Source organism: Perognathus longimembris, chromosome 11 (genome assembly GCF_023159225.1).
Source record: "Perognathus longimembris pacificus isolate PPM17 chromosome 11, ASM2315922v1, whole genome shotgun sequence".
Taxonomy (NCBI): domain Eukaryota; kingdom Metazoa; phylum Chordata; class Mammalia; order Rodentia; family Heteromyidae; genus Perognathus; species Perognathus longimembris.
This window is the reverse complement of record NC_063171.1, coordinates 48,138,088-48,150,564: the sequence shown is the minus strand read 5'-3', so window position 1 is coordinate 48,150,564 and position 12,477 is coordinate 48,138,088. Positions and strand designations below refer to the sequence as shown.

At 35.8% G+C, this 12,477-nt stretch overlaps 1 protein-coding gene across 1 annotated transcript in view; it reads left to right on the top strand.

The window, feature by feature from the left end:
- Positions 1 to 1,412: 1,412 nt before the first annotated feature.
- Positions 1,413 to 12,477, top strand: part of Lyplal1 (lysophospholipase like 1) — a 33,348-nt gene continuing 22,283 nt past the window's right edge. The window contains exons 1-2 of the mRNA XM_048357065.1: positions 1,413 to 1,549; positions 5,291 to 5,390. Of these exons, the coding sequence (XP_048213022.1) occupies positions 1,456 to 1,549; positions 5,291 to 5,390 (194 nt within the window). The 5' untranslated portion in view covers positions 1,413 to 1,455. The remainder of the gene's footprint in view (positions 1,550 to 5,290; positions 5,391 to 12,477) is intronic.

Genomic DNA, 12,477 nt, shown 5'->3' with positions numbered 1-12,477 from the left:
ACTAATTTTTGATAGAAAGCAGTAAGTCACCCAGGAGCAGGAAAATAGCAAGAAAACATAAAAGCTGCAGTAGCTTAAATCTAATATATACTACTGTGAAAGGAAAGCTGATGTCTAACTGTACTTGAGAGTTAGACTGGGCTGTTTTGTGGGATGTTGCATGAGGAAAGAGCCTCTTATTGAGTTACATTTTTAGTCATTTAACATTACTAAACCATATCTATGTTTGGGCCTTCATACAAAAAAAGTCTAGTTTTCAATATCCTTAAATTTTGGTAATAAAATTTATTATTTTACTCATTAAAGTGTATGGAAAGGTCAGTAAGTACCTTAATGTGCAACCACCTACTAAGTCCTTTTCCAGAGCATTTTCATTATTCCAGAAATATACGCTACACTAACCTATTCTCATTTCCCTTTCTCAATTAGTCCCTACTAAGCCCTATTGTATTTTGTCTCTGTGATTTTGCCATTCTATATATTTCATTGGGGATGAAAACAGGCATTATTTGCCCTTTTGTGCTTGGCTAGTTTCCCTAGCATAGTAAGAAGTTGAAAGCTGGTAACTTTTGAATGCTGATCTATGTTGTAGCAAAGATGTAGGGTTTTATTCCATTTAAGGCTCAGTCATAACCCATTTTTACTACATATTTTATTTATTCATCTGTAGGATGATATTTTGGTTTTTCATCTTTAGACTATCATGAATAGTACTACTATACATATTGGTATGCAAACACCTTTTACGAGTTCCTGTTTTCATTTCTTTGGGGACATATTTGCTGGCAGATTGCTTTATCTAACCCCATGCTTATCTTTCCCAGGAATTATCACAGCTAACACATTATTTCATATTCCCATCAGCACAAAAGTTCAGGATAATAGCTACCTTAGTAAATGTGAAGTTCCATCTCCTTGTATATCTGATTTGTTAAATACTTTGGGGGTAATTTTTTTTTTTAATACAGAGAGTAATTATTGTAGAGTTGGTTTTACTCTGTGTACAAATCCCTGCAAGCATTTGGTGTGTGCTCCAAAGTGGTAAGTGAAATATAATCTGTTGGATTTTAAACACAGTTGGCATAGATATTTCTACGGAGGTACTTCTGAGTTTTAAAATTGTGTTTAAAAATTCCTCAGCAAATGCTCGAGATAAAAGATACCCATTAATCATTATAACAGCTCACAGGAGGCTGACACCTCTGGAGTACCAGCCACAGTAAACTCTCCGTACAGCAATAACTGCCTCAGAGTTGACCCCAAGCATTCAAAAAGTAGCCGGAGCCATCCCTGGTTCGCGCATGCGCGGGAGGGGGGGCGAGCAGGCGCGCTCTCAAAGGCGCGCTTACGAAAGTGCCAGCGTGCGTGCGTGCGTGCGTGCATGCTTGCGTGCGCGGTCCCGAACAGGCAAAGGGGCGGGGCGGAGCAGACTGGACTTGGGTCCAGGCCTGCGCGATGGCGGCGCCCGCAGGCCTAGCACACCTGGAGACCTGTATTGTGTCACCGCTCAGAAGGCACAGCGCCACGCTGATCTTGCTGCATGGCTCAGGTGGACTGAAGTTTTGCGTCCTTTTTGTTGGTGTTGCAGCTTGGGGAACGTTCTCCCGTGGGGGTGGTTACCCCGGTGTTTGGTGTTTCCCAGTGGAGGAGGTGCTAGGCCGTTCTTGGGCCCCAGGGTGAGGGAGTGTGTGCCTAAGGACCGGACCCCCCTATCCCCAAGTCAGTCTCTGTTTGCTGTCTGTCTGTCTGTCTGTCTGTCTGTCTGTCTCTCTCTCTCTCTCTCTCTCTCTCTCCGTCCCTCTCCTTACTTCCCTCTCCCTCCCTCCTTCCCTCTCCCTCCCTCCCTCCCTCTCTCTCCCTCCCCCTCTCTTCTCTTTCCCCTCCTCCTCTCCTCCTTTCTCTCTCCTCTGTCTTCATTGATGAACCACCCTCCATCTGGATTCTAGCCTGTTGTGCCCTGGCCAGCCCTCCTTCCACAACGTTCTAATGGAGCCACTGCCATCCCACTTCCCTGCCCGCCCCTCCACCCAGGTTCTAACACTGTTCTTTTAGTTCTTTTAAGACCTTTTAGGGGCAATCAGTTATGTGAGTACCGTTCAGGGTCCAGCCAGTAGAGGTTTCTTTTTCTTTTCTCTCTTTTTAAAAACTGATTTGCAATGCATTATTTGCCATTGTTTTCTTTCTGTAGTCTTACACTCATGTAGGCAACTGAGATTCACAGCTATTGTAGGTAATACTGATCAGATATTTCCTTTCCTGGTGACACTTTGACAGAGCTGGAGTGCTTTTCTATCTTCAGGCCTCTGCTTTCCTGATTTCTTATGTCTTCCTCTGTCCCTTAAGCACAGAATCAACTCTGAGGCCCATCCTCTGCCTGCCCTTCATTCTTTTCTTTCTTCATTATAACTTTTTTCCCCTCTCTCATCTGTAATTATGTCTTTCTCCCCCCACTGGATGGTGAGGCCCCCCCACTGGAGGACCCTTTTTTCAATCTGTGCATCAACAGTATTTGACCCAGAGTAAGTTCTCAGGAAGTTTTATTTTTATTTCTTAAGAAATGAGATGGAGCCTGTGTCCTTAGAGAGCCCACCTAAATTTCAAAAACAAAAACAATTCAATTAATTTGAGTCAGCAGTGCATGGGAGATCACAAGATGGTACAAGATTCACTGCCAAGTGAATACTAGGGACAGACAAAGCTGTGGTTAGGCTTCAAGTCATTTGGAAGAGGAAGATGGTCAGATTTTTCCAACGAAATTCGAGCTAAGACATGGGAAGGCTTACATGGGATGGTGATTAGGAGGACACAGGGTTGAGAATAGAGCATGGGGCAGCGGTGGTTCAACAGCTTGTCCCAGTGTAAGTGGTGGTCACATTGAGATTTGAACCCAAAGCTTTCTGACCAAACTCAACTTTTGAACACAAAGCTTTTTGACTCCAAAATCAGCTTTTAGGGGGTGAGCACGTATAAAAAGTCTAAACTAAATTATGTCATTTGTAGGAATGATGGTTAAAGGGAGAGACTTTACTGGTGAAGTCAGTTTATAACAGATGTCCAAGATCACAGCAATACTTTACAACTACCAGACTGGCCTTTTGTTGTAGGTCCCAAAATAAGTACTCACCTATTCTCCATACTATATTCCTCTCATAAGTAACATAATTAATTCACAATCCCTTTAGAGAACTTTCAAATTTTGTTAATTTTCTCCTGTGGCATTGTGTTTTGTCTGTATTTTCCCCTTCCAAATTACTGACATTCTTACAACATGTAATACATGTCTTTGAAACCTATGGTCATGTATTGTAAATATACATTTATACACATATTTATAATGAATATATATGCATGTTTATATAAATACTTTTATACATACATATATGCATATATGTGCATATATGCATATGTATATATATCCTTAGTAATTTGGGTGACAATTACAGTGTAATTCTTGTATATTTAAATCTCCTCTGAAGTATAGAAAATTCTTATCAGGAATAGGCCTTTATCATGGATTTAGAGGCCAACAGTTTTACATTAGACTTTAACATTTATATTATACAGTATGTTTGGCTTCTGGTTAATCCAAATATGGACAAACTAGTTATAACAGTGTACCATAGTCTTGGATTAAGTGCTGGCATTTTAAAAAGTGGACTTTGTGAGTGGATGTTGTTTGGTAGAAATCAGTATTTTTTCAAGACTGAAAAAAATGTACTAAAAACAACTCTTACATTTTAAAACATTATACAAGTATCTTACAAGAAAAATTTCCTAGAACATTGCTGTAGAAGAGCATACAGCACCGTAAGTTACACATTGCCAACTTAATTTGAGTCTTTTATACTTTTTCAGTCTTCCAGATTAGGTTAATACACTCTGTTAATTTGCTCCTTTGAGACTCCATGGTTCTATCATTCACAATCATCATACTTGTAGTTACTTAATTTAAGGTCTGCATTCCACACTGATTCAGAAAGTTCATGAAGATCCCAACCATGTGTGTCTCTTTGAGATATTTCTCCCCATATAATAAGAGTTCATGAATTGACCAAGTTGATCTTGCTGAAGTCACCAGTAACCTCTGTCTTGAAAAGTCTAGTGGACATTTTTCCATTAAACCTTCCTCTTACTTGAATTTTAGCAAAACAACTAACTGTTGGTTCTTTCTGGTGTCATTTACAAGACCTATACTTCTTACTCAACTGTATCTTTGCTCTTCTTTACTGATCCCTCCTGTCTTGGCTTCTGGGCATTTTCCCTGTCCTCAGCCTCAGATGTTTCTTTTTTTTTTTTTTCTTCTTCTGCACTTCCCCCCGTCCTATAGATTGTGGTGCATATAATTCAGCAACTCTTTTGGGTGCCCTGGTTGTGTCACTGCTGTTCCAGACAGTAGAACCCATAGCTTCATGGATAAAACCAAATGAACCTTGTCTTGGAGAGTTTATACTTATTGAAGATGTCTATGGATTGCTTAACTATTCGTTCTGAATAGAGTGAACCCTTTGCAGTGGTTATATTTGTCTTTCATATTTATTTTATGATTAGTTGACTAACTACTGTGTATTATAATAAACCAATATTTTCTGTCATTGCTATGCCAGCAGAGAACATAGTACCTTCTCATTAAGGTATTCAATAGAAAATTAATGAATTGATGTTGTAATGAAAAGATTAATTAAAACATTAGAGTTGTGACATTTAAATTTTCTTCTTTACTACCACGTAAGATGAACCTATTTACTTCCTTTTTTCTGTGAATAAATATTTGTAGAGACTTGAATGATTTTGAATTATTTTTCAGACTTAGCATGTCATGGAAATTAAATTGAGTTCTTTGAGGGACTGTTGTTTTAAATAAGAAAATGAATTGGGCTGCACTAACTACAAAAGTCTAGCAATTGTATTAGGAATTTTATTAGTTTTAAGAGTAAGGTAAGAAAAAAGTAGAGCTAGTTAAGGGGGAAAATCCCGTTTTAGGACAATCAGTTGTTGATTTGTACTCATTTTAAGTGAGAAAACCTAAAATTCAAGTTTAAAGGTCTTCAAAGTGGTGAATTTCAGATCTGAAACTATTGTAATTAAAACTGTACTGTTGATGCCTGAGCAAGCAACTTCTATTGGGAAATCTTGTTCTAAACAGGTATTTTTCTATGGAGATTTAAGAATTCCTGATTCCAGCCTTTGTTTTACTTGAAAGTTATAGACTGCTTGTTTAAGTTATAGACTGCTTTTAAATGCACTGTGTTTTTAAAATGTTTATCTTACTATGTATTTTGTGATTCATCAGGTGATTCTGGACCAGGCTTTAGAAAATGGATCAAACAGGTTTTAAATAAAGATTTAGCATTCCATCACATAAAAGTTATTTATCCAACAGCTCCTCCCAGGTATGTAGTCATTTATCTCACTTTCAAGATGACCTTGTGGCATAAAATATATGTAGGTGTGCCAGCCAGATGTTTACAATGTATTCTTCATTTTTCAGTTCAATTCTTGGGCCAAGTTTTGCCAAGTGAATAATTTCCCTCTCTGCTAAACATACTGTACAGCTCTGGATTTATACTGTGTCCCAGCGTGGCCTGCTAGACTCGGCTACTTCTGGCCATGAAGATTGCACATTGTTAAAACTATCTATTCTCAGCCATCCCACAAAGAAACATTGTCAGCAAAAACAGCCTTTCTAATGATTTAGTTAAGACAGCTCAGAATCTCTGGAAAATAGATTTATGACATCATTTCCACATTTAAAAAGATTACATAGAAATAATATTTTTGTGAATTGGTAAACAAGGAATGTGCAGTTGAGTATTTAATAAATATTTAGATTTTGTAACCTGTAGGTATGTTTTTCAAAATGGGTATGTTTTTCAAAATTCACAGTAATAAGAGTAGTAAACTATGGAAGTTGGAATGTTTTATTTTTCTATTCACTTAGTGTTCAGTGGAAAAAGAACCAGAATTTCAAAGGTCTTTTTAAATTTGCTAATATGATGAAAGTTTGACATTGGTCAGGATGCATTTTAATAATAAATTGACTTGTTGAATTGAAACCCTTTTATACACCTACTTAAAGATGCTAAAAAAATACATTTATAAAAAGAATTTACTTCATTGAAAGCCTCTAAAGAAATAGAACAAAAATGAAAATGTAGGGTTAAACAGGTAAAAAATTAGGAGAAAAGAGTTTAGAAGTTTGGTAGTACAACACAGGGTCTGTTAACGTGGGTTATTTTTGTGGTGTAAGTTGAATATCTTTGAAATTGTTTCGGATAGGTAATATTTGAAAGGAATACTGATATTTCTATGGTGGTGGGAAAGATATTTAAATCTAAGTATAAATGTAATTATACCACTGTACATAAGAATACTATTAGAGGGCTGGGTTTTAGCTCAGTGGCAAAGTGCTTACATACCAAGTGCAAGTTCCTGGGTTTGATCCCCAGTACCAAAAAAACACAAAAAACAAAAACAAAAACAAAGCAAAAAAAAACCCCAGACAGTAATACCATTAGAGATGTGGTTTGGGGAATTAATGTTAATTATCTGAATTTTGTGTGTCATCAGCCATTATGATGTGAATTTTATATTCATGTTTATCAAACTTTAGGTTGGAAATATTTCAAAGTCTGAATATTCCGCTGTATATTATGTATTTGTGGATATTATGTGAAATATATGATCATTGAAGTTATTCATTTGAATTCCTAGTAACTTTTTATTACATTTTTCTAATTAATACTACTTTGGACATATAACCAGAGATTAGACTACCCTAACTAACAAAAATGTAATATGAGCTACATATGTAAATGTAAATTTTCTTGACACCACATTTAAAAAGGTAAACAGATAAAATTCAGATTAATCATTTATTTAACCTAATATATTCAAAATAGTTTTTTTAGCATTGCCAAAATAAGCATTGAAGTGAAGTATTTGTTCAACATGTAAATCTTACCTCAATTTGTATGCTATTTAATTGATTAAATTTAAATTAGTGTTAGTAATTCAGTCCTTAGTTACATTAGCCACATTGGAACAATTTGTGGCCAGGGGCTGCCATTTCGAAGGCATAGCTTTACACCTTATAAAGGAATTCCCATAGAGAGTATGTAGAGAGCCACTGTTATTGATTGATCAAACCACCATTTTTACTTAAGTACAAGGCTCAAGGTCTAAGTTTCCACTTGAGATGTAGCTCAAGTGATAGAATACCAGCTGTGAGCAAAAACAGTGAGAGCTCAAGACCCGAAGTTCAAGTCCCCTGTACCTGGACAACAAAAACAACAAGAAAATACCAAAACATAATCTATTCATATTTCTTATTTTGTTTTTGAGTGAGGATTAATGAAGTGTAGTTCTTACCTAATTTTTGTCTTTTGTGAAATTTGTCAGATTTATTGACAAAGTTTTTTGTATATTTAGTGCTTTAATGGATTATATTGATTCATTTATTCATTTTTAGTAGTTTTTATATCTTTATTCCTTTTTCTCTCAGTTCAGGTTGACAAAGAGTTATCAGTTTTATTCATCTCTTTTAGATGTTGCCATTTTCGTGTTGTAGTGTTCCACTTCATTTGTAGTAATCTTACAGTTCTTATTTCTTTGTATTTTTCTGAAAGCTATGTATTTCTTGCTGATCACTACTTTATCTAAATATCTCTAGTCTTTTGTTTAATTATTAATATTTTAATTCTTTCTGTCCCCTTTATGTTTCCAGTGTTATTTTTAAGAAACTACTGTAATCAACAGTTTTATTATGGTCACAAATTTTGTGGGGTAGGAATTCAGAAAAGGTACAATAGTGGTGAGTCAGTTGTGTTCTGTTGTTTTTCGGGCCTCTCCTGGGAAACCTTGAAGGCTGGGTGTGACTTATGACTGCTGGGGCTTACTCACATATCTGGCAGCTACAGCTGGATATTACTAGCTGGACACTTTCCTTATGTCTTGTTACTGTAACACCTATGTGAAACTCTGCCATGTGGAAACTTGAGCTTCCTGGTAGAATGGAGATAGGGTTGGAAAAGCAGATGTCCTCAGAGAATGAGGAAGCTGTATTAAGTAAGACCTGGTGTTAATAGTTTCATAGCACTAGGTTTTTGTGGTTTTCTTTTGCTGTGTATTTGTTTGTTTGTTGTTGTTGTTGTTGTTTTGGAGTCAAGGGGAGAGAACATAGAACTTTACCCCTTGGCCAAGTATCAGAGTCATATTATAAATAGGATTTATGTAATGACTGCTCTAGTCAGATGTGGAAAACCTAATTCAGGGACATTTTTAGGTTAATTAGAAATTTGTTAGTAGCTTCTAGATAATTCAGGTTCTGTATGTCCTATTGCTACTGATTTCTGATTCATATCATTGTTGTCAGTATATTTCAATTTTCATGCTTATTAGAACTTATTTTCTGGCTTTTGCATATGGTCTGTGTAGGAGACCACTGTGTTTTTTTTGTGTAGAGTTCTATAAAAGTTGAATCATTGGTCTTCAAATTTTTTAATAATATTATTAGATACATAACCTTGTTTAGTTATTTATACTATCTTTACAGAATGGTTATTTTGAAGTGTGCACCAGCTTTCTATGTGTACTTTATACTTTTTCTCTCCTTTTACTTTATTATGATTACTGCTACATAGGAATTCTTTCTCTAGCCTCTTCTTTATAACCTAATTACTATCAATTGTCTTTAAAAAATGTTTCCTATATGCAACACATAGTTGGGCTTTATTTACTTTTAACCAACCTGACAGTTCTACCTTTTGAGTGATTTGTTTCAACCCCTAACATTTTGTCTCTTACCTATCCCACCTACACTCTACTTTCTCCTTTCTTTAAGTTATATGAACTTTTTAATACTTCAGTTTAAGTTATCTATTCCTTTTTCCCTCTGTTGTGCTAGAGTACAATATGCAAAGCAAATCTTTCCATCTTAAGAGGTAACTATAGAACCATAACTTATAAATCATATTTTAATTGTCATATGTACTTCATCAACATATATTGAAATCTCAATCAAACGAGGTTATACATGATTTCTGTTTTTAACCATCATGCCATTTTAAAGAATGCAAGAGGAAAACAATAGTCTATTGTATTTACTTAGTTGTGGTCTATAACAGCTTATTGTTATGTTGTGATTAAATTCTGAGTTACCCTTTTGGTTATAAATAGTCCTTTTCCTAACTATATTTAATAGATGTTTTAAATCAGCTTAGTGTGGGCATGTTAAATAAAGATCAACAATTAGTTTGCTGTGTTAATTAAAATGGAGACCATTGTGGTATTTTTTATTATATTTATTTGAGATTCTTTTATTGAAATACTCAGTGAGGACTTTCATTTCTGTGATATGTTTTCACTGTGCTTGCAATAAGAGGTTTTCTTAGTTGGGTTTACTACTAGAATTCACATTTAAATAATTTTTAACAAGCCATTTATACTTATGATGACAGAGTTTCCCTTGGTGTTTGAAAAATTATAGAAGAACTGAAACTTGTGTGTGGTGCCACTATTCTTTTGGTTTGCTATTTTCCCACATAAAAAGTGCATGTTTATGTTTTTACCAAATGCATTCTCTTAAATATCTTAAGCACATTTTCTTGAGGCATAGGAAACCATGGACTTGTCTTCACTTCACCACTTAGGATTCATTTTGAAGCAAATCCAGAGATCCTTCCCCTGACACCAACTCTGTGTGATCAGTGCATTTGCCAGGGACTCCACTAAAGAGTAAACAGCTATTTTAGAGGAGCAGCGTGCTTCTTTGGTAAATATTTAAATACCTGTTAGTGCATATGACTCTTTTTAAGGCATGTGCTTTCATTCATTTGGGTTTTTAAACAGCAAAATAAAAATTTGGCCATTGTCTAGAAATGATAAAAGTTTAAATCAAAGGATATCCAGAACACAAATGAAACAATATTAGACATTCTACTTTAGCTGACATAAAATCATTCTCAAGTGACACCAATGATTATTGGCATTTTCCAATCAGCAAATGCTTATGTAGGATTGTATCTACTGTAGATAAAACTTTGTTCTGGGCTTGTGGAGAAAAGAAGTCTTTGCTATGAGGAAGCTCAAATAAACACAGAAAATAAAAATAAATAAATATAAATAAAATATAAAAATAAAATTTTCTTTAAAAAATTAGACACATTACCTGTTAAATATAAGCATGCATTTTATGAAAATAGATGAGTTTTTTTAATTTATTTTTTGGTTTATGTGGTACTATACTAAGGAATCAAACCCAGGGCTTCATGCATACTAGGCAAGCACTCTACCACTAAGCCACATCCCAGCTCAAAACAGATGAGATTTTTTTTATCATAAACATAATGTAACCAAAACTGCATCATGTTGCATCATTTTAAAAAATCTATTTAGTCAGAAGTGGCACTGTGGCTCAATTGTTAGAGCCTAGCCTTGAGCTGAAGAGCTCAGGGACAGTGCTCAGGCCCAGAGTTCAAGCGGACAGTTGCCACCCCCCCCTCCAAATCTATTTGGTATCTAGTTTAATAGAAAATGACTCTGTTTTTATATATGCTGCTGGATTTGGTCTGTTGCTGTCTGTTTTGGCTGAAAAACAGTTAAATACAAAAAGATATTTGGTTGAAGAGGAAAGAAAAGTTGAAGTGTCAAGTACTCTAATTTCAAATGGTGATAAATGATATTAAGACAGTTAAATCAGGTATAGGATAAGGTCTTTGTGTATATTACAGACAGATGTGAAAGTTGGAGAGTCAAAGGAATGCCCTTAGGAAGTGGTCTATGAGCTGTAAACTAAATCATCAGTGGGAGCCCACCTTGCAGTTAGGTGGCAACGTTCATTCCCATAGAGGGAGAGTAGATGCAAAGCTCCTGCATTAGTAGTGAAGCTGGTCATATGTAAAGAAAGTAGGAGACAAATGTGACTGGGGTATAGAGGGTGCTGGAGGAGGTGGTATGAAATGGAGACTGAGGAGGAAGCCAGGTGGTTATCTTACCAGCTGTGACTGACTTCTGATTTCACCACTTTAGAGAAACACAGTTCAAAACAAAACTTGGAATGAAACTGAATGTCTTCTTACTGTTCGAATACCTTGGACATTTTCTTCTCACTTGATATTTTGCCAGCCTGTAATGGGTTGATTGATTGGCTTTGGAACTACACAGATGTTCTTTGCAAACATATTTATTTATTGTGGTAATGTCTGAGCTGTTTTAAACCAGCTAATAAAGTGATTTATTTGAGGAAAAGGTGATTGAGCATAACATACGTTCCAAATGTTTTACTTATTTAAAAAGTAATCTTTTGTGCTGTATTTAAAGGTTATTCTAATGTCTTAAGAGACTTATACATTTGTGATTATCATTCATTAACAAAAAAATAGTTTGTCCCATTACATTTTTCCAGTTATCCCTTTTGATCATAAGATTTTAATTTTCTTAAAGAAAGACTAAAAAGCTCCCAGATTAGTAAACTACTTCATTGGGATTCTAGAGGCATGGATCATCTATCTAATTAAGTAAGGCATTGTCAAAGGAAAAGAACCTTAGGTGAATGTCATTTTTTCCATTTATGGCTGAAGTCCCAGCATGAGTCACATGTTAGCCTATGATATCATCCTTATTTAAGTGCTTAGACAGACAAATAAACACTTTGAGTAATAGCAGAATAAAATGGAAAGGGAACTAGCAAGAATTCAAATAGGTAACAGTCTACTTTGAACCTCAGAGTGAGTGTTGTATATTCAGTTTTGATTTAGAACTTCAGTTATATTAGTGCCAATCTGAATATGATTTGGGAATCATTTTATCTAATGATGGCTGTGTGGAAAACAATTGCTTCCACTTTCAGGTTACTTTTTTTTTTTTTTTTTGGCCAGTCCTGGGCCTTGGACTCAGGGCCTGAGCACTGTCCCTGGCTTCTTCCCGCTCAAGGCTAGCACTCCGCCACTTGAGCCACAGCGCCGCTTCTGGCCGTTTTTCTGTATATGTGGTGCTGGGGAATCGAACCTAGGGCCTCGTGTATCCGAGGCAGGCACTCTTGCCACTAGGCTATCTCCCCAGCCCCTCAGGTTACTTTTAAGAGAGTTAAAACCTGAAGAGGTTTCTTGGAAGAGAAAAATTTGAATGTTTTCTACCTTTTCTCAGCTTCTACTTCCAGTTTATCTTCTTTCTGAGTCAGTCTCTTCAGGGTCAGAAGGCATGTCTCACTTAGGGAGACTTTAGGCTCCCTTGTAGTCCTGGTAGAGACATGGTACAGGATTTTCTCCTTCGCACCAGTTGAGAACCTGGGATAAGAGCTCTGCAGGTGCAGGGTGGAGAATTCAGCTTGCAAAAGCCTGTCTTGCTCTCACGATTTATCCAAACATTAATTCTCAGACAATAATGCGAGATTAATTGATATTTTAAAGAACTTTCAGATAAGTGTTTTTAAAATCTACTACGTGAACAAACACAGCTCTTAGAATGTATGCAATTGTATAT